The sequence below is a fragment of the Terrapene carolina genome, unplaced genomic scaffold, assembly GCF_002925995.2.
Source record: "Terrapene carolina triunguis isolate 2854851 unplaced genomic scaffold, T_m_triunguis-2.0 Scaffold95, whole genome shotgun sequence".
Classification (NCBI taxonomy): Eukaryota; Metazoa; Chordata; order Testudines; family Emydidae; genus Terrapene; species Terrapene triunguis.
Genome location: NW_020664446.1, coordinates 44,109,755 through 44,132,427, shown reverse-complemented (window position 1 = coordinate 44,132,427; position 22,673 = coordinate 44,109,755). Strand labels below are relative to the sequence as shown.

At 43.7% G+C, this 22,673-nt stretch overlaps 1 protein-coding gene across 1 annotated transcript in view; it reads left to right on the top strand.

Moving 5' to 3' along the window:
- Positions 1-15,796, top strand: part of DDX21 (DExD-box helicase 21) — a 31,635-nt gene extending 15,839 nt beyond the window's left edge. Inside the window, exons 10-15 of the mRNA XM_024198117.3 lie at positions 8,870-8,989; positions 10,220-10,293; positions 12,632-12,791; positions 13,936-14,070; positions 14,739-14,783; positions 15,531-15,796. Coding sequence (XP_024053885.1) covers positions 8,870-8,989; positions 10,220-10,293; positions 12,632-12,791; positions 13,936-14,070; positions 14,739-14,783; positions 15,531-15,722 — 726 coding nt within the window. The 3' untranslated portion in view covers positions 15,723-15,796. The remainder of the gene's footprint in view (positions 1-8,869; positions 8,990-10,219; positions 10,294-12,631; positions 12,792-13,935; positions 14,071-14,738; positions 14,784-15,530) is intronic.
- The last annotated feature ends 6,877 nt before the right edge of the window (positions 15,797-22,673 follow it).

Genomic DNA, 22,673 nt, shown 5'->3' with positions numbered 1-22,673 from the left:
TGAATTATGACCCTATCCTCCAAAGCAGTTGCAATACCTCCCAGTTTGGTATCATCTGCAAACTTAATAAGCGTACTTTTTATGCCAATGTCTAGGTTGTTTTCATAGATTTTAGGACTGGAATGGACCTCGAGAGGTCATCGAGTCCAGTCCCCTGCCCTCATGGCAGGACCAAATAGTGTCTAGACCATCCCTGATAGACATGTATCTAACCTACTCGTAAATATCTCCAGAGATGGAGATTCCACAACCTCCCTAGGCAATTTATTCCAATTTATTCTTTGTTGATGAAGATATTGAACAGAGCCGGTCCCAAAACAAACCCCTGCAGAACCCCACTTGTTATACCTTTCCAGCAGGATTGGGAACCATTAATAACTACTCTCTGAGTATGGTTATCCAGCCAGTTATGCACCGACCTTATAGTAGCCCCATCTAAGTTGTATTTGCCTAGTTTATTGATAAGAATATCATGCGAGACCATATCAAATGCCTTACTAAAGTCTAGGTATACCACATCTACCGCTTCTCCCTTATGCACAAGACTCGTTATCCTATCAAAGAAAGCTATCAGATTGGTTTGACATGATCTGTTCTTTACAAATCCATGCTGGCTATTCCCTATCACCTTACCACCTTCCAAGTGTTTGCAGATGATTTCCTTAATTACTTGCTCCATTATCTTCCCTGGCACAGAAGTTAAACTAACTGGTCTGTAGTTTCCTGGGTTGTTTTTATTTCCCTTTTTATAGATGGGCACTATATTTGCCCTTTTCCAGTCTTCTGGAATCTCTCCTGTCGCCCATGATTTTCCAAAGATAATAGCTAGAGGCTCAGATACCTCCTCTATTAGGTCCTTGAGTATTCTAGGATGCATTTCATCAGGCCCTGGTGACTTGCAGGCATCTAACTTTTCTAAGTGATTTTTAACTTGTTCTTTTTTTATTTTATCTTCCAAACCTACCCCCTTCCCATTAGCATTCACTATGTTAGGCATTCCTTCAGACTTCTCGGTGAAGACCAAAACAAAGAAGTCATTGAGCATCTCTGCCATTTCCAGGTTTCATAAGAACATACATAAAAACATAAGAACGGCCGTACCGGGTCTGACCAAAGGTCCATCTAGCCCAGTATCCTGTCTACCGACAGTGGCCAATGCCAGGTGCCCCTGAGGGAGTGGACCTAACAGGCAATGATCAAGTTACCTCTCTCCTGCCATCCATCTCCATCCTCTGACAAACAGAGGCTAGGGACACCATTCCTTACCCATCCTGGCTAATAGCCATTAATGGACTTAACCACCATGAATTCATCCAGTTCTCTTTTAAACGCTGTTGTAGTCCTAGCCTTCACAACCTCCTCAGGTAAGGAGTTCCACAAGTTGACTGTGCGCTGCGTGAAGAAGAACTTCCTTGTATTTGTTTTAAACTTGCTGCCTATTAATTTCATTTGGTGACCCCTAGTTCTTGTATTATGGGAATAAGTAAATAACTTTTCCTTATCCACTTTCTCCACATCACTCATGATTTTATATACCTCTATCATATCCCCCCTTAGTCTCCTCTTTTCCAAGCTGAAGATTCCTAGCCTCTTTAATCTCTCCTCATATGGGACCCGTTCCAAACTCCTAATCATTTTAGTTGCCCTTTTCTGAACCTTTTCTAGTGCCAGTATATCTTTTTTGAGATGAGGAGACCGCATCTGTACGCAGTATTCGAGATGCAGGCGTACCATCGATTTATATAAGGGCAATAATATATTCTCTGTCTTATTCTCTATCCCCTTTTTAATAATTCCTAACATCCTGTTTGCTTTTTTGACTGCCTCTGCACACTGCGTGGACATCTTCAGAGAACTATCCATGATGACTCCAAGATCTTTTTCCTGACTTGTTGTAGCTAAATTAGCCCCCATCATATTGTATGTATAGTTGGGGTTATTTTTTCCAATGTGCATTACTTTACATTTATCCACATTAAATTTCATTTGCCATTTTGTTGCCCAATCATTTAGTTTTGTGAGATCTTTTTGAAGTTCGTCACAGTCTGCTTTGGTCTTAACTATCTTGAGCAGTTTAGTATCATCTGCAAACTTTGCCACCTCACTGTTTACCCCTTTCTCCAGATCATTTATGAATAAGTTGAATAGGATTGGTCTGAGGACTGACCCCTGGGGAACACCACTAGTTACCCCTCTCCATTCTCAGAATTTACCATTCATTCCTACCCTTTGTTCCCTGTCTTTTAACCAGTTCTCAATCCATGAACGGACCTTCTCTTTTATCCCATGACAGCTTAATTTACATAAGAGCCTTTGGTGAGGGACCTTGTCAAAGGCTTTCTGGAAATCTAAGTATCAGAGGGGTAGCTGTGTTAGTCTGAATCTGTAAAAAGCAACAGAGGGTCCTGTGGCACCTTTAAGACTAACAGAAGTATTGGAGCATAAGCTTTCGTGGGTGAATGCCCGCTTCATCAGTATGCTCCAATACTTCTGTTAGTCTTAAAGGTGCCACAGGACCCTCTGGAAATCTAAGTACACTATGTCCACCGGATCCCCCTTGTCCACATGTTTATTGACCCCTTCAAAGAACTCTAAGGGTATGTCTACACTACGAGAGTAGTTCGATTTTAGTTAAATCGAATATGTGCAATCGATATTAGAAAGTCGAACGTGTGTGTCTACACTAAGGACAGTAATTCGACTTTGTCAGTCCACACTACCAGGGAAAGCGTCGACATTGGAAGCAGTGCACTGTGGGCAGCTATCCCACAGTTCCCGCAGTCCCCGCTGCCCATTGGAATTCTGGGTCGAGCCCCCAATGCCTTCTGGGTAAAAAAATGTGGCGAGGGTGCTTTTGGGTAACTGTCGTCATCCGTCAGTCACTACCGCCCTGCCTCCCTCCCTGAAAGCGCCGGCGGGAAATCAGTTCGCGCACTTTTTGATCAGTGACAGCGCGGACGCCACAGCACTGCGATCATGGATCCCGCTGCGACCATCGCTGCAGTTGTGGCCGTTCTCAACACCTCGCAGCTTATCATACACCTTTCCCTGAGGCAGATGCAGAGAAATCAGGCGAGGAGGCTACGGCACCGCCGTGAGGGCCTGAAGTCGGAGAGTAGCACAGAGCTGTCAGAAACCACGAGCCCCAGCACCCAGGACATCACGGTGGCAATGGGGCATGTGGATTTTGTTGAACGGCGATTCTGGGCCCGGGAAACAAGCACGGACTGGTGGGACCGCATAGTGCTTCAGGTCTGGGATGAATCCCAGTGGCTGCGAAACTTTCGCATGCGGAAGGGGACTTTCCTGGAACTTTGTGACTTGCTGTCCCCTGCCCTGAAGCGCAAGGACACCCGCATGCGAGCAGCCCTGACTGTCCAGAAGCGAGTGGCCATAGCCCTCTGGAAGCTTGCAACGCCGGACAGCTACCGGTCAGTCGCGAACCACTTTGGCGTGGGCAAATCTACCGTGGGGGTTGTTGTCATGCAAGTAGCCAAGGCAATCGTCAAGGTACTGCTGTCAAAGGTAGTGACCCTGGGAAACGCGCAGGCCATCATAGATGGCTTCGCTGCGATGGGATTCCCAAACTGCGGTGGGGCTATAGATGGGACTCACATCCCTATCCTGGGACCGGGCCACCAGGCCAGCCAGTACATCAACCGAAAGGGCTACTTTTCAATGGTGCTGCAAGCACTGGTGGACCATCGGGGACGGTTTACAAACATCTACGTCGGATGGCCGGGCAAGGTTCATGACGCTCGCGTGTTCAGGAACTCTGGTCTGTTTAGACGGCTGCAGGAAGGTATTTACTTCCCGGACCACAAGATAACTGTTGGGGATGTGGAGATGCCTACAGTGATCCTCGGGGACCCAGCCTACCCGCTAATGCCCTGGCTCATGAAGCCCTATACTGGCGCCCTGGACACAGAAAAAGAACTCTTCAACTACCGGCTGAGCAAGTGCAGAATGGTGGTGGAGTGTGCTTTTGGCCGTCTCAAAGGGAGATGGAGAAGCTTACTCACTCGCTGTGATCTCAGCGAAACCAATATCCCCATCGTTATTGCAGCTTGCTGTGTGCTCCACAATCTGTGTGAGAGCAAGGGGGAGACCTTTATGACGGGGTGGGAGGTTGAGGCAAATAGCCTGGCTGCTGATTACGCCCAGCCAGACAGCCGGGCGATTAGAAGAGCCCAGCGGGACGCGCTGTGCATCCGGGAGGCTTTGAAAGCCAGTTTCAAGGCTGAGCAGGGTACCCAGTGACTTTTAAGTTTGTGGACACAGAGGCAGAACTTGCCCCCGTTTCTTTACCCAGTTGCCGTCGACTATCCTCTCCACTTACATACCCCCTTCGCCCCCTTCCCAAAAAATAAAATCTGTTCTGTTTTGTTCATGGACACCGTTGTCTTTATTACTGTTTTCGCAGGAATGTTTTAAACCTGGGACGCAGACTGTGGCGGGGGGCGGGTTTAGGGTTGTGATGCAAATGATGCTTCTAAACTCCAGGAATGACAGGCTCCGCGGTGGTGGACTGGTTGTTTCAACGGAGCCTGCCAGCCCTCCTGGCCGGGACTGCGTGTATATGTCGGCTATGTGACTGTCTTGCAGGGGGAGGAGGGTTACAGATCCCCTGCTGCGCGGCTCTGTGATGCAGGGTAAGGACCGCTGCATAAGATCTGTAACTGCCCTCCCCCGCCACCAAGTCAGAGAGCAACACCACCGCCCCCACCACACAAAACATGAAAACCACCTCCCAGACTAACCAGGATAACTAGTCACTGCACTGTATATGTGCCCTGCTGCTGCACCTGCCCCCTGCTAAAGGTGACTGTCCTGTCCAATGACCAAGCCCCTTCCCCCCCCTTCAGACAGACTCCCCTCCAAAAGAAGAGGATGGAAACAGAAATGAACAGAAACGTATTCTTTATTAACAACCGCACATGGAACGGGGGGGTGAAACTTGGACGGGGTCTTGTGTGAGGCGGGTAGGAAAGGACTTTTCAAATTTTAGGGAATGAGAGCCTTCTAGTGCTAGAGCAGTCCGCAGGGGTGGAGTGAAATTTTTCACGGCCCCTTCCACCCCTCCGTGTTTGGACTTTGGGTGAGGGGGGTATGGGACTTGGTGGCGGGGCAGGGCAGTTACAGAGAGACTGCAGCGGGGCTCTCTCCTCCTGCCTCCGGTCCTGCAGAACATCCACAAGGCGGCGGAGCGTGTCCGTTTGCTCCCTCATTAGTCCAAGCAGCGTTTGAGTAGCCTGCCTGTCCTCCTGTCGCCACCTCTCCTCCCGTTCCATGTTTGCCCGGTGCATTTGGGACAAGTTCTCCCTCCACTGTGTCTGCTGGGCTGCCTGTGCTCGGGAGCATTCCATTAGTTCAGCAAACATGTCTTCCCGTGTCCTCTTCTTCCTCCTCCTAATGTGCGCTAGCCTCTGGGCAGATGTGGCTGTGGGAATTGGAAAAAGGGAGTGAATTCCTGAGACAGAGCAATGTATCTGTGAACAGAGAACATAGTCTTGCTCCGTGAACAAGACCATGCAGAGCACCTATCACACGCGCACTGAGGACAAGGTCAAATTTTCGGCCCTCGCCTACAGTGCCTGCGGTCTTGCTGTGGCGAGCTGAGGAGCAGGGCAGGACACCGGACTTTGTCTAGATGGCAAACATGGTAAGCCGTAGACTTGTGGCCGCTTAAAACTTTAAGAGTGGCACTGGCCTCCTTTCACATAGAAAGCAATGCGAGTCTCTGCTGGCAGCAATCCTGCAAGCATGAACTCTGGCCCTGTCCCACCCCCTCGCGGCTGTAAACCGCGTGGCTGTAAACCGGCGGTTGCAGTTCTGTAAAGGGACGAGCAAGCAGTCCCAATACTAACTTTCCCCTACCTAATTCACAGCAGGGAGTCATGCCTGACATCACCCTCCTGAAGGTCTCCGAGAGCCAGAAGGAGAAGATGCTACGGGACAGCCTGCAGAAACCGGGGCCATTTGCTGCACTGCTGTGCAAGGCCATGATCCCGGAGTACCTGCTGGCGTTGTGGCAGGGAAACGTGTCCTACCACGGGGGGCCTAATAAGCTCTCCCTGCCCAGGAACCTGCTGATGAGGCTGGAAAAACACCTGCAGGAGGTGTATGAGGAGTTCTCCCCGGAGGATCTCGCCTCTATCCCCGGTTACATTGACCAGTTCCTGGCTTAGGTGCCCTTGGAGGGACAAATGACTGCAGGGTTTTGGGCACTATAATCATGAAGCGGACATTGTGCAATTTTTTGAAAATGGTTCGGACTATATATTGAGGCGCCCAAAAAAAGACAAATCATGATACACTTTGCACTGATTCCCCTTTTGTTTGACTTTCCTGTTTACATGTTTTGAAGCACTTTACCCACTGTTCATATTTTCAATCTTCCTGTTTTGTTGCAAATAAATGTTTACATGTTTTAAAGCACTTTAGCTAATGTTAATATTTTAAATACGCCAGTTATGTTGTAAATAAATATTTAGATATTTAAAACACTTACAGCTTGATCCTTCCCCTGAATCTGTGTCTGGGGTAACGGCTGGGGAGGGTTGGTAGGGGATCTCTGTCAGGGTGATGAAGAGCTCCTGGCTGTCGGGCAAATCAGTGTTGTAAGCGCTGTCTACTGCCTCGTCCTCCTCATCTCCTTCCTCCTCTTCCCCGTCCGCTGAGGAACCGGTCGCGGACAATATCCCATCCTCCGAGTCCACGGTCACTGGTGGGGTAGTGGTGGCGGCCGCACCTAGGATGGAATGCAGTGCCTCGTAGAAACGGGATGTGTGGGGCTGGGATCCAGAGCGTCCGTTTGCCTCTTTGGTCTTCTGGTAGCCTTGTCTCAGCTCCTTGATTTTCACGCGGCACTGCGTTGCATCCCGGCTGTAGCCTCTCTCTGCCATGGCTTTAGAGATCTTCTCATAGATCTTTGCATTCCGTCTTTTGGAGCGCAGCTCTGAAAGCACGGACTCATCGCCCCACACTGCGATGAGATCCAAGACTTCCCGATCCGTCCATGCTGGGGCCCTCTTTCTATTGGATTGCACGGCCATCTCTGCTGGAGAGCTCTGCATCGTTGCCACTGCTGCTGAGCTCACCACGGTGTCCAAACAGAAACTGCGCTTCAAACTGCCCAGACAGGAAAAGGAATTCAAATTTTCCCGGGGGAGTGGCTGGTCAGAGCATCCGAGCTCGGACTGCTGTCCAGAGCGTCAACAGAGTGGTGCACTGTGGGATAGCTCCCGGAGCTATTAGCGTCGATTTCCATCCACACCTAGCCTAATTCGACATGGCCATGTCGAATTTAGCGCTACTCCTCTCGTTGGGGAGGATTACAGAAATCGATTTAAAGAGAGCTCTATGTCGAACTAAATGGCTTCCTGGTGTGGACGGGTGCAGGGTTAATTCGATATAACGGCGCTAAATTCGACATAAAAGCCTAGTGTAGACCAGGCCTAATAGATTAGTAAGACACGATTTCCCTTTACAGAAACCATGTTGACTATTGCTCAACAGTTTATGTTTTTCTATGTGTCTGACAATTTTATTCTTAACTATTGTTTTGACTAATTTGCCCGGTACCGACGTTAGACTTACCGGTCTGTAATTGCCGGGATCACCTCTAGAGCCCTTTTTAAATATTGGTGTTACATTAGCTAACTTCCAGTCATTGGGTACAGAAGCCGATTTAAAGGACAGGTTACTAAGGTTAATAGTTCCGCAACTTCACATTTGAGTTCTTTCAGAACTCTTGGGTGAATGCCATCTGGTCCCGGTGACTTGTTAATGTTAAGTTTATCAATTAATTCCAAAACCTCTAGTGACACTTCAATCTGTGACAGTTCCTCAGATTTGTCACCTACAAAAGCTGGCTCAGGTTTGGGAATCTCCCTAACATCCTCAGCCGTGAAGACTGAAGCAAAGAATCCATTTAGTTTCTCCGCGATGACTTTATCGTCTTTAAGCGCTCCTTTTCTATCTCTATCATCAAGGGGCCCCACTGGTTGTTTAGCAGGCTTCCTGCTTCTGATGTACTTAAAAAACATTTTGTTATTACCTTTGGAGTTTTTGGCTAGCCGTTCTTCAAACTCCTCTTTGGCTTTTCTTATTACATTCTTGCACTTAATTTGGCAGTGTTTATGCTCCTTTCTATTTGCCTCACTAGGATTTGACTTCCACTTTTTAAAGGAAGTCTTTTTATCTCTCACTGCTTCTTTTACATGGTTGTTAAGCCACGGTGGCTCTTTTTTAGTTCTTTTACTGTGTTTCTTAATTTGGGGTTTTACTGTGTTTCCTGTTACTGTTTCTCCCTCCTAACTGAGCAGTGGGCCTACCCTGTCCTTGATCTTCCTCTTGCTTCTAATGTATTGATAAAGTCATTTAAATTTATGATACTTCCAGTCTTTTACCTGAATCTGGTGTTTCTCTTCCCCTCCAAGGTTTTATTTCTTCTTTGTGGCGGTCAGGAGGGTCACTTCATTTCCAAACAGACTTCCGAGAGCACAATAGAGCATCCCTCTGTGAAACCTTGTATTTCACACAGACTCTTTGCATTGGGCGAATCAGATTTGTTTTCTGATGTTGCAAGATTGGTTGCATTGGGTTTTGTTATTCCTCTTTTGGCTAGACACTTCCCTCTTTATTTGAACCTTGCTTTTCCTTTTTAATGTTTACTATCTTTTTGGATAGTTAAACCTGTTATGATAACCCTCCTACAAAAACCTCTTTATACAGCAGGAATAAGGGAGCTCGGTTTTATAAAAAATATCTAGAATGCTTTTAAAATTTCTAGATGTTTTGTGAAACCTTCTAGGCCTTTTAATTTTAAAAAACTTAAATGTGTTTATGTTAATTTTCATTTTTAAAGGATGTGGATTCATATATCCATCGGTCTGGGCGCACAGGAAGAGCTGGACGGACTGGAATGTGTATCTGTTTTTATCAGCGAAAGGAAGAAGATCAATTAAGACACGTAGAACAAAAAGCGGTAAGAGTCTAGCTTTCTTTGGGGTTTGTTTTGTTTAATCAGTCATTGAACATCTAAAAATACAGTGTGCGCATATATTCTTGGGGACCTCACAGTCAAGTGCTGTGTAAGGCCAAACGGTTCCAACCCGGAAATAGGCAGGGCCTAAAATGGTAATACTAGTCTTTGAAAAGTTTTTATGTACTGTGCTGTGTTGTCTTTTGCAGGTTTTCTTATTCTTCAAATATAACTTTGAATATCCTTTCAAATATAACTTTGCCAAGGCTTGTTCATGTGAAACTTCATGTGTATACTTGTAGCAATTGGTGTCCGATAGATTGTGGAATGATTACATGTTCTTTCTGTGTACTACAAAAATCTATCTTTAAAGGAGAACTTGAAAGGCTGTTCTGAAAACAATGTCAAAGCATTGAAGGTACTGAATCAGTAATGTGCAGGCTTTTAAATTTACAAATTAAAATGAAATACTTGAAAATCCTCTCCTGTTTCACTTATCTGCCGAGGCTTGCATTTAGAGTTGTGTAATCCCTACAAAGATTAGATGGTAGAAATCCCACTTTTTGCATTTCTTGTTCTGTTTCAGGGTGTCATTAGCTGCTGAAGGCTAAACAGAGAATTTTGAACCCTAGGTTCTTTCTTTTTGGCATGTATTAAACATTCATCTTAGAACTTTACTTACTTCAGGAGTGTTTAATGGAAAGAGGTAAAAATTACACAATAAAAGTAGAGCCTTGAACCAACTATTGTCTCAGTTCCCTGGCTTAATTCTGTCCCTCATGTTTTCAGTTTCCTTTGAGGATTAAATACTCTTGCTCTGTAGGATTAAATTGTTTTCAGTGTCAATCCATTGACATTGCACAAACTATTATACTGGCTTTTGGCGAAGATCATTGTTATGTCTAAATCTGATACGTCTTGTGTTGTGGGGCTAGACTCTGATCTAATGAGTCTTTTCCATTTCTAATGTCTTTGATTCAAATATGTGATCATGACACAGGTACCCACACATGAACAAAGATAAGATTAATTTTAATGTATTCTATTTTATACAAGAGAGGCTTTTTATAGTTTTTAAATTATGGTTAAATAAAGATTGAACAAAGGATTTCCTGCTTAGGACTAGTAAGGGAATGGTGGCCTTGGAAACAGGACTTGACGAGAATTTGGTTCTGTTGAGTAATGTAGGGAAAAGACCTTGAGCTGTAATTCATTTTCTCTTCTCAATTTCAGGGCATTACATTTAAGCGTGTAGGTGTGCCTACAGCAACAGATATAATTAAAGCTTCCAGTAAAGATGCTATCAGGTAAGTTCATTATCTGTCCACAGTTACAAGATGTCTTGAACTTGTAGAAGAAAAATATTGATGCTAATATGGAGATGTAAGACTCAATCCTGTTACATATACAGTCATACATCTCTGTCTCTTATAAAATCAGTTGCCTTACATATGTACGCTGTCTGATTTTAGTAAGATATTAGCAGTAAGCCCCTGTGTATTTCATCCCCTCACACAGCAAAATGTCCTTTTTAAAAATATATGTTGTTAGGTTATAACTGAAAGTTACTTTTAACTACAAGTAATAGAATAGAAAATTACTTACATATAGGGAAACTGACTTATTCCTAGCAGTTGCTATTGATTTTTAAGAATTGTTACTATATTTAGTATAACTAGAGTAGCCTTTTAGTTAATGTGTCTGTTGCAGCTCACACTCTGCATTTTGTATCAGATTCATTATTAGTGTTGCTGTTTTCACTCTGTTCAGCTTCAGTCCTAGCTTTGTACACATCTAACACCTAGTTGGTGGAAATCGCTTCCAGGTGGCATTTTCCTCATGCTTCCCTGCAGGGGCGTGCACAGGAATAAAAATTTTACCCCCTTTAGGGAGGGCACATTCTGTGCTCCTGCCAGGACTGGAGGCGCTTGCTCTCGCCCTGGGGCCCCACTGGGGACCCTGTGCTCCCCTCTCCTACCCACCCCCACTACTGGGAACCCTGTGCTCCCCCTCGACTGACCCCTTCCTTGCCTGCACCACCCCCAGAAACTCTGTTCACTGACCCGCTACTATTGATTAGGAGGATTTTTGCACCATATCATCTCAGCTGCTGATTGGTGGAGGCAGAGAAGAGGGTGGGGTGGATGAGCTCCGGAGAACGCGACTCCTGGAGGAGGGAATCTGGCAGCCCAGCACTGCAGCTGAGAGCTCTGCCTGGGTGTACAGTGTGAGCAGACATCCAGTACGAAGTGGGGGTGGAGGGGACGACAGATACCCTCCCTAAATGGTGCCCCTGCCCTGGGGCCGGAGGAGCTTTCTCTTCCCCTGGGACCAGAGGAGTTTTCCCAAGAGAGATAATAATTGGTGGGGTCCATGCCCGTGCTTGGAAACCCTCCCGCCTCCTCTCCCCCCCCCATTCACGCCCCTACTTCGCTGTCTTGAAAGCTTTTTCCCCTGCGTATTTGTGAGTGATGTGTTGATGCTTTCCATACATCATTTTCATACAAGAGAGAGGTGGTTTACCACTAGTCAGTGTCAAATCTGACGTTCTTGAACATACATATCTGATACTTGTAAGTTTGGACCCAAATCAGCCTTCAGTTGTGCATCTACAACAGCCACTGAAGTCAATGATCGCTGCACCTATGTAACTGAGGGTCTCCTGTATCCATCAATAACTGCAGCGATAGGATCGACTAGCCAGCCAAATAGGCCCTTTCTAAATGTAATATTTATGACTCTTAACTAAGATGACTAGGTATAACATTTTATATTTCTAAGAATTTCCTTGAATACAGTCTAATAGTATGTATTTGCTGTATATCAAGAATAGACTTTGCCAGTGTAGTATGATTTAGAAATATTTGTTCAGTCTGAGATTAGCAGAGGTTTAATAATATAACTTGAGGGGCTTGATCTGGGGTTGTGACCACCCTACTCTTCCCATGTTGCTAAATGGGACTGGGAGTTCCAGCATGGAAGAGGTTGAGAACCATTTGCCTAGTGAGCTATTGGTATGCACTGCCGTGTTGGAGATGCAGGTTTAACCCCTCCACCTTCCCTCCCCCAGCTTCGCTCCCTGTGTCAGTGGTAAGTGTCAGTGTGTTGAAGCAGCCTCCTCTGGGAGTGGGAAGTACTTTGCTCAGCTCATCAGTGACATTATGGTGTGCTACAAAAGGCCATTGATAGATGCTAAACAGGGATCTATTTATTGCTCGTGATGAAATGATGGTCACTACATGATCTTCTGTGTGGAGCATAAAAGGAGGGAATCGGCTTCACTGGCAATACAGAGTATTCTTGGGGCAAAGGGCACTCTCTGCATATGTTATAGCCTTCTCTTGGGTGGTTAGCTCAAGATTTTCCAAGTGACTGTTTGGGTGCCAAACTAGGAGACACCTTAAAGAGGCTGGATTATCAGAAGATGGGGACTTGCCACTTGCAGAGTATCAGGCCCCTTTGAAGGTACCCAAGATTGGTGCACAAAAATTGAAGCACCCAACAATAACTAGTCACTTCTGAAATTCTTGGCCTTAACCTTTGAATTAGTCTTAACAAGTTAATGAAATTTCTCTCACACAATTGAATTTTGTAATGTTGGCTTTCTGTATATTGACCTATCAAATCTTTGCTGTAAATATGTAGGTTTTTGGATTCCGTTCCTCCTTCTGCCATCGACTATTTCAAACAATCAGCTCAGCGGCTGATAGAGGAAAAGGGGGCAGTGGAAGCTCTGGCTGCAGCATTAGCCCATATTTCTGGGGCTACTTCCATTGAACAGCGTTCCTTGCTCAACTCAGATGCGGTAAATAATAATGTTGCATGTCACTACTGTGCTCAGAGCACTGTATGAACTAATCCTCATAACACTTCTGAGAGAGGGGTAAATATTCTATCCATTTTAGAGAGAGAGATTATGTATTGAATGGTAAGCAGTGTTGCAAATTTACTGAATAAGTGTAACAAGGCCTGATGCCCTTCAGCTCCCTGTGTCTGAAACTAGCCTTCACCATCACTTTCTGGCACCGTTTAGTTATAGAGATTGTTGCCTCCATTCTCCTTTAATGAGGTACTCTCAAGTTGTTAGCCCAGTCCAAACAGAGCTTCCTTGTTGCTTTCCCAACTAGGTGCCTGAGCTGCAGCTATTGTTGACCTTGCATCAAATTCCAGTTTTCTTAACTAAAATCAAATCTTAGTGGCATAGTACAGAAAACAGAGGAACTTGAAACTAGTTAGTATATTTTGCTTTAACCGGCACTAAGAAAAGGACGCCTAAATTGTCTCAGATCTTAACTACAGAAAAGTGTGATACCATAATGGAAAACTTTAGTAAAGTTTCTTGAGCCAATAGGATGGTTTCTGCTGGTTTAGTCTGTCTTTCTGGAAAATGAAGTCCCAGCATATTTTAAGGAAAAAGAGAGTCCAGCAGGTAGTCTCTGGGAGTATCTTGTTACAGGAAAGACCCTGTAGAAAAAGCTCTCTTTGATGTGGGCAGAGGCTACCCAACTCCGGTTCATCTTTGGATGGTAACTGTTTTGAAGTCAGTACAGTAGATTTCATCTTGTTACATTGCCATCTGGATTTCCTTTCCTTATATTGGCCTGTACTAAGTTCTCATGTCTCTTCCTTTCGTTATTTTATAAATGGATATTGATGTGCACCTAATAACTGATCCCCCACTTCCAACGAATATATTCAGTCTAAAGACTGATACCAATGTGTGTTTCTAGCCAGTCTTCATTTTCTCTTGAAGGCTTTTATTATCATGTGAATGGAGGGTGCCTTTATTCCAGACAGCCTACTTGTTAGCGGAACAGTAGAGCCTTAAATATTACAGTAGTCACAAAGATTTATATAGGAATTAATATTCGACAGATTGGACACTATCTGCCACAGTCTGGTTTAGTCCTTCATTGTAAACACATTTCACTGTTTGTTTGTTTTTAAAGGGCTATGTGACAATGACATTACAATGTTCGGTAGAGATGCACAACCTTGGCTATGCCTGGCGAGGACTAAAAGAACAGCTTGGTGATGAAATAGACAATAAAGTTATCAGAATGCGTTTTCTCAAGGGAAAGATGGTGAGATGGTTTATCCTATTGTTTTGTATGATTGGTTTATTTGGGGCATTTAAGGGCATCTTCTCCTTTTAATGCAGGTGTTGGCTTCTACCATGACCGCATCAAAGTTGTCTATGAGGAGGGTTGTTTTTCTACATTTTTGCCTCTATTGTAATCCAATGACAGAGAAGTTAGGAAATTCACTTCATATAGGAACCCATCATGTTACACTAATGGGTTGAAATAGCTTCTCTTTCATCAATAAAATAGACAAGTAGTTCTTATTGCCCACACTCATCTGTAAATACTTTGCAATCAGCAGTTTAGGGACTTGGCTCAGTTGGGTCACTTGACTCCTGCGCAAAGAGCTTTGACAAAGAAGTTGCATTGCAGGAAGTTCATGCCCTACCTTTGAACAGATACCTTACTTTAGGGAAGTGGGGCTTCTGTCAGCACCAAGCATTTGATTCCTCATTTTTTGGCAAATCTAAAATTTTTATTTCCCACAGAATATAAAAAGGCACTCTCAAAATAGAGCAGGCACTCTGCTACAGTGTTACCTTCATACTTACTTGGAATTAATAAGCAGTGTTTCAGATGTAGTCTGTTATCTGAAGTTAGTGTTCCAATGTCTCTCTTTTTGGATGCCAGCTTGGAGAGTAAATGAATATTCTCTCTGTTGTGTTTAGGGTGTGTGCTTCGATGTCCCTACAGCTGAGCTAAATCGTATACAGGTATGTTCTTATTGCTGGAGGAATCCTTTAGAATCCTTTTTGGGTCGTTTAAGCCAAATACTGTAGCTGCTACTTATATGGTTAGACTATGGTAGTACACCTCTACCCCGATATAACGCTATCCTCGGGAGCCAAAAAATCTTACCGCGTTATAGATGAAACCGCATTATATTGAACTTGCTTTGATCCGCCAGAGTGCGCAGCCCCCCCGCCTGCCTCCGGAGCGCTGCTTTACCGCGTTATATCCGAATTCATGTTATATCGGGGTAGAGGTGTATTAAGGCTTGCAGTTTAATGCAGAGAGTCCAAAACTTTTGTGCATGAAGGGGGCTGCATATTCATTACAAAATATACTCTTTCCTGCTGTTCTCGTTAACTGAACATATTTTGCTGCTTCTGACTTTTTGCTTGTCTGTCCATTGCCTTCCTCCTCTTTACAAAATCCTGCGTTGTTTTCTACATTGTGTCTTGGCCTTTCGGTTGCTGCCAACCCCCCTAACTGAGGGCATTAATAACCCTGTGGTTATTAACTTACCCTGTGGTTATTCTCTCCTCTGTCCCATGACTGTGAATTGTAAGGGTTTTAAAGACTAATGTTGACCCTTGTCCATAAGATGGATCTGATGAACTAGTTTGGTGAGGATGAGGTTGGTTTTGAAATAACTTCTCTGAATGTGCTTGCATGCAAATTCAGTTCCTACGTTTTCATGATTTCTTTAAATGAATGCATTAAACTTGTTTGATCAGGAGCAATGGCAAGATTCAAGACGCTGGCAGCTGTCCATAGCAACGGAGTTACCTGAGCTAGAAGAAACTCCGCGTGAAGCAGGCCGAGGTTTCTCTAACTTCAGGAACGGGAGGCAAGGAGGCGGTGGCTTTAACAAAAATAACAGATTCAAAAACGGAGGCCAGAAACGAAGTTTTCACAGAGCATTTTAGTAACTAATTCAGTTCATGTAGCTATGGGACTACATAATGCCTGCTTTATTGAAATTAAAATCTCTTGAACTTTCCCGTTTGTTTTTGTTACTTGCTTAAACGAGTCACTTGTCTGTAAGTGAGGATGGCAACAAAATCTACTTGTTGAAGTGACATAACGTTCATTTTAAAAGAAGATCTTGCTGTTTTCTTCCACTGACTTCCACTCCTGATGGACATGTTTGAAATGTGTAGTTCTAAAAATATAAGCCAACAATTCACATTTTTGAATGAAATTTCTTTCTGCCTATATGTATCAGGACTGACTGTCACACTAAGAACCTGCCTCTTTGGGTATGTCTACACAGCAGCTGTGAATGACTGACTTGCATTAAAACAGTAAAAATAGCAGCATGGAGGTTGCATAGCCCAAGCTCCAGCCCAAGCCACCATGTCCACAGTGCTGTTTTTAGCACGAGCCCTACTAGTGCAAGTCTGCCTTCTCAGGCTGGGAGCTCGCTCCAAGCTGCAGTGTAAGTATATACTTTAAGAGGCAAATGGTATAGAATTGGTATACTGATAACGTGAATTTCCTTTGTTACAGTCTCTTCTACTATGCTTATGCTGTGTTAAGTGGACAAATTTGAACATAGCTGCCATAACAGACTTCATTTTTTCATTTTCTTTTAATGTTACAATTTAAAGTCTTTCTTAAAAATACCCCTGTGGGATAAAGAGACATCCCGGCCCCTGCAGGCATTAAAGCTTACCCTGAGAGTTCTCTAATCTGATGCTATTTTCTCACCATACTGTAGCTTAGCTCCTGCTCTCCTTTGGCGTCTGATGCAATCTGGATTTTAAATTGACAATTCTCAAGGTTCTCAGTGAAATTGACTGTTTGCCTTGCCATCCCATCCTCACAAAACATCCACAAAGGTGAAAGATGTGGATAATTTTAAAAATCATGGGATCTGAGGGCCACCAGGGGGCCCTTGAAGAACATGGTAGAACGAACCCCTGAGTGCTCTGGGGCAGTCCATCAGCATCCACCCCTATCTGCCACTGGTCACGCACCATCCTTTCTTCTCTACAAGCAAAAAACATACACCTTAAATCTCAAACTGGGGGTCAGGACCCTTCAGGGGGTCGCAAGGTTATTACATGGGGCGTCGCAAGCTGTCAGCCACCATCCCAAACCCCCCATTGCCTCCAGCATTTATAATGGTGTTAAATATATTAAAAAGTGTTTTTAATTTATAAGGGGGGTCGCACTCAGAGGCTTGCTATGTGAAAGGGGTCACCAGTACAAAAGTTTGAGAACCGCTGCCTTAAACTGTGCTCATGCCATCTAGTGGCTCAACAGCAAAAGCAAGCTCCTCTTCGATCTGCAGATCCAGGAAAGAGAGATGCCCCTAGCCAAGATGTCCGCCACTGAAGCCAGCGAGAGAGTGCTCACTCTACTGAAAAAGGCGGCTGCAGACACCCTTACAATTAAAGCTACAGTCGCCACGCTCCAACCAACAGTGTTTGCTATTGAATCTTCCTTGCAGCTACTATCAGATAGTATGTCAAAAGCCAAGGACCCTATTTCCTCAGTAGAAGATCAAATGCAGGGCATGGCTGCCCAAACTGAGAAACACCTCAAAAAATTAATTAAAGGGAATTAGCTGATCTGGAAAGCAGATCATGCAGAAACAACCTTAGAATCAGAGGAGTTCCTGAGGGAGCAGAACAACGGAAACCTCTGGATTTTATCTCCAGCCTTTTAACAGAAATTCTTGATCTGCCTGAGGAAGAACCTGCAGGTATTCGTCACCAAAGCCTGCCCCTGGGGCTAAGCCCAGAGCACTGATCATTAAATTTCTCAGGTTTACAACCAAACAATCCATCTATTCAAGGCCAGGGGGAAGAAAGCTCTGGGGCAATGGTTTCTCAAGATTTTGCAAGGGATATTGTGGATAGAGGGCAGTTTTGTCAGGCCTAGGGGAGAACAAAAAGGGCTAACATACTGCATGGTGGTTTTCTCCATTGTTTCATGTAGTATCGGGAGGAGTGACCTAATCATTCCAAAAACCTCAGGAGGTGGAAAGCTTCATAAATAAACGATAAACTACTTTTGATGTAGTTTGTTTCTGATTATTCTAACTGCTGGCACTTTTTCTTTGACAGCCGTGCAGATCTAACTAGCCCCCATTATGTTTACTCTCCACATACTTTGCCCAGAACTGGGTGTGGTGAAGTTGGATCCCATATATATACGCTGTGTGTTTTCTCTATGGGGGTTTTGCTGAATCCTGAATGCCACAGCCTTGCTAACTGTAAATCATCATGCCTGTGATTGCTTTAATGAGCTGCCTGATGCTGAGGGAGTAGAAACATAAAACTCCCTCATCCAAACCCTGCACTGGTAGGCAACAGGAATCCTGACTGAACCATTTCCTAACAACCACTAGGTTGCTTTATGCATGGAAAGCTGGCGTCTAGTAAAGGTAGTGATGTTGAAAAGCTGCTTCTGCTGCTGCACAGAGGAGCTGAGGAATCTGAAGACACAGAGACTACAGTGAACAGCGGTGACTCAGGGCTGTCTGCACATTGTTGGGAATCCTGAGAACAGATCTCTGATTTAGATTGTCGTTCCATTGCTGGTGGATAGCTGCAGCATGGACCTAGGGATGATAGTAAGGGAAGTTCCCATGCTCGCTTTTGCTTATCTCCTTACATTGTTGCAAGATAGTAATGTAACCATCAAACACCTTTAGTGTGCACACTTGTGTCTGGGGATACTGGCTTACCTACCTGCACTTCAGGTTGGGGTAATAGTTGTTGGATTGTTTGTTTGAAATACAGGAGATGGTAATTCCAGCAGGAATTACTTGTAATCATTTGGTGTAGAGGGTCCCTGACCCAAAACCCTACTGAGTCCATTGCATCCTACACAACTCAGAGACTGATATAACCCATCAGTGGAATGCTTGTTGCATTATGGAATATAAACATCAAACCTTCCAGATCTTCTTTGTTGGGGATGTATCCTGTGTGCAGTTGTTATTTATAATACTTTTCAAAGCCATTTAAGGGTTTGGATGGTGGGGGGGTAGACGACAACCCTGGTGAGCAGTGACAAGCTGCCTATGCCTGCACCTGCTGGAGTATCAGAGCATTTTAGCTATACTTAGCTTGAAGTGTTCTTTCAGTGCCTGATAATGGATGACATTGATCCCATGTGTTGCCAAGTATGTGAATGTTCATATGTTGCTATAATTTTTTTTCATTTTGTTACGTTCCATTTGGGTCTCTTTTGTGCCCCCTTTGCAGTGTCTTTCCCCACCCCTGTCTTTCCCCTTCTTCCCTCCTGATCTTTATACTCAGGAAAATTCCACCCTTCATGACAATGATTTCTATCAAGCTTCTGCAGGTGCCTGTAACTAACACTGACATCTCTCCCCAATTTTTCTGCACCTACCTTGTTCTCTGGAGGTCTGGCAGGTGGTGAGCATCTAGCAAGATAATGCTAAATCTGTGGAATAAGTGTCATGGGGCATTTAACTGATAGACTGCCCCTCTCGGGGAGTCCTCTGTGGGGAGTAGAATGAGATGCAATAGAGCACATGACACAAAATTCCATTACTCTCGTTTGTAAGATCATGCATGACAAAAAATAATTCTGAACAAATTTGTCCTGAATCTGTTTTATTTCCTGGACTATAAAGGGACTTAACACTCCAATTAGAAGAAGAAAGTATTTATTATTTAAGAGAGGAAAGGCAGATGCAGTGCTTTAGTAGGAGATACCTCTGATGAGACTGCTAAATTAGAACGTGACTGCTTCCCATCCAGATCCAGAGGGCTAGTCATACTCTTCTATATGTATGTATCCACTGTATGTGTACATATAAAGCACTGATCTGAGTCAAGTTCAGATGATCAGGGCAGATTTTTAACATTTAAAGTCACCATAAATGGATCTGAACTAATCATTGCTAATATGAATGAGCCTGATCTTGATGATCCTGAAACCTTTCATCGGTTATTTTACTAAATTGACAGAGAACACCATATCCCTATTGTGATGGCTGGGGATTTGAATTAAGGGCTTGATCCTTCTGTGGACAAATCTTGCCCTCACTGTCATAAACCAACTAAAACCAGAATGGCTCTGGAATTGCACATTAAAGATCTGGGACTATATTATAGCTGGCAGCTCATACATCCAACGAGTTGGGATTATTCATACTTTTCCCCAATATATGCATCCCATTCCCCTCTAGATTTTTTTCCCTTCTCCAGGGACTTGGTTAATTCTGTAGTTGATTCCTGCATGGATAAAATTACTGTCTTTGATCATATCCCTGTAACTCGGAATAGCAACAGATCCAAGTAAGTAACAGCCATGTATATGGAGATTTAATTCTTCATGTTTATTAGATCCCTATTTCAACATTTTTATTGGAAAATATATTTGCCTGTTGTTGGAGACAAACGGACTTTCAACATCTTCGAGCAGCCTATTGTGATAGACACCCAAGCCCTCTGTGAGGGGTAGAATTATTAGTTTCACTTTTTCCAAGAAGAGGGAACATGGAGAAAATATGATGGCTCTTGAGGAAAAAAGTAAAAGAGCTTGATTTGTCTTATGCCACAGCCTCAGCTTCCGATTTGTTGTGATCCCTGATCAATTATAGATATGAACTCAACAAGCTTCACTTGGCACAGGCTGAGTTTGCCCTATTTTGACTCAGGTAGGATTTCTGGGAATAAGGTGGAAAAGCTGGCAAGTTGCTGGCATACCACCTAAGACAAAGGGTCTCAGCATGTGGCATGCCAACTATCTGTATAAACATGGTAAATTATGTACATTATCTAAAGATTATTAATAGTTCTTTAATTTCTCTAATATCTGTACAAACTGGATGCAAACTCCTGCAGAGATACTTTGGATAATTTTTTAGAAACATTACCACAAATTATCATAGCCCAACATGGAAATCTTGATGCTCCCCCTAACAGAGGATGAGTTAATTAAGATGATTAAGAATATAAAAGTGAGGAAAGCTCCAGACCAGCTGGCTTCCCTGCTGAATTCTGTAGACACTTCCTTGAACTCCTGTCTGACAAGAGAACTGAAATGTTTAATGAGTCATTTCCAGAGGGCACCCTTCTCCCTGAGGGAAGTCCTAATTTCAGTTAGTCTTAAACCAGGAAGTGATGCCATGCTATGTTCTAATTATAGGCCAGTTTTACTTATTAACAGTAATGTCAGAATATTGTCAAAAGTTCTGGTAGTGAAGCTGAAGAAGGGTTGGAGCTCTTTCATACACCCAAATGAAGTTGGGCTTCTCAGAAGCTGTTGTGGCTCTGATAACCTTTGACAGCTTATTGGTATCACAGCAAGTGAAATATAATGACCCCAAACCACAAGCCATTTGAGCCTTAGATGCAGAAAAGCCTTTTGAAAGGGTGGGCTGGAGGTATGTGTTTTATATGCTATAAAAATTTAGATTTGGACCCTTGTATAGTTCCAGGATCCAACAATTATACTCTCATTCAACTTCTTGCATCACTACTCACAATGTGATCTCTTCAGGGGTACTAGGCACAGATGCCCACTGTTTCCATTATGTTTTGATTTGGCTCTTGAGCCCCAGGCAGTAGCTGTATGGGCTCAAGCTATTGGAAACATACAATTCATTTCCCGGGGGTATAAATTGATGTTATGAGCAGATGATGCCCCTTTATTTACATCCAAGCCAGAAACCACAATTCCAGCCCTTTTATCATTAAGTCAAAAATTCAGATCAATATCTGGTTACAAAATTAATTGGGGGGAAATCAGAGCTATTGGAAATTGCCCAGTTATCGTGTAGCGTAGCTTTCTCTCAATGGAATTTCCATAGGCAAATTGATGCTATTAAGTGCCTAGGTATAAAAGTACCAAAAAGATTAACAAACTAGTGAAGATAAATTTATATCCTGTGATCTCTTACATAGTGATACAAACGGGTGGCATCCTCTCTCCATCTGCCTGTGGGGGAGGGTTAATGCAATAAAAATGAATATTCTGCCTCGGGACCACTATATTCTCAGTGGCCTACCTGTATGTATCCCTCCACCTTATTTTTGAAAATTTAGTAACCTTGCTAGAGTTATTTTTATGGAGCCTTGATCAGTGCCTACAACTATCATTTAATAAACTCCAACTCCCTATGGGAAAGGGGGAGGGTTCCTAGACCCACATAATTATTATTATGCCTTTATTGTGTCACAGATATACTGGTTACAGCATCCTAACACCCTTATATCCACACAGGTGGAAACTGAACATGTATTAATACAGCCAATTTTCCCTACAGGTCTCCTTGGTTCTGTTTTTGTCCACTCAAGAAAAATAAGGTGCCTACAATGGTGGCTGCATGAAGGTGTAACTGTGCCTTCGTGGGTCACAACTGAGAATACCAAATTCAGGAATAATTGCTGAGAAATAGAGTAGACACACCCCAAAACTGGTGTTTATTCTCCCATAAGATATACGAGACTTCAGTTTCACCACACTGGCTAACGAAGTCAGAAAAGCAGTTTCCTTAGGTATGACAGTCCTTGTATCACCACCAAAAACGCTAGACTTAAAGAGGAGTGGTTCTTTAAAACCAATTTAATCAAATAAGAGGTTCTTCTGATCTCAAATGACCAGCCACACACCCAGGTCAATATATAACTCAGATCTTACCCAATAATCATGCGGTTGTCAATCTTTTAGTATCTAAAATCTAAAGGTTTATTTATAGAAAGAAAGGTGAGAGTTCAAGTTGGTTAAAGGAATCAAATACATACAATAATTGCAAAGTTTTTGGTTCAGGCTTGTAGCAGTGATGGAATAAACTGCTGGCTTCAGTCAAGTCTCTGTTGCTTCCAAATCATTGGAAGGTCCTCAGTCCCTGTTTTAGAATGCTCCTATTAGTATAAATCCATAGTCAA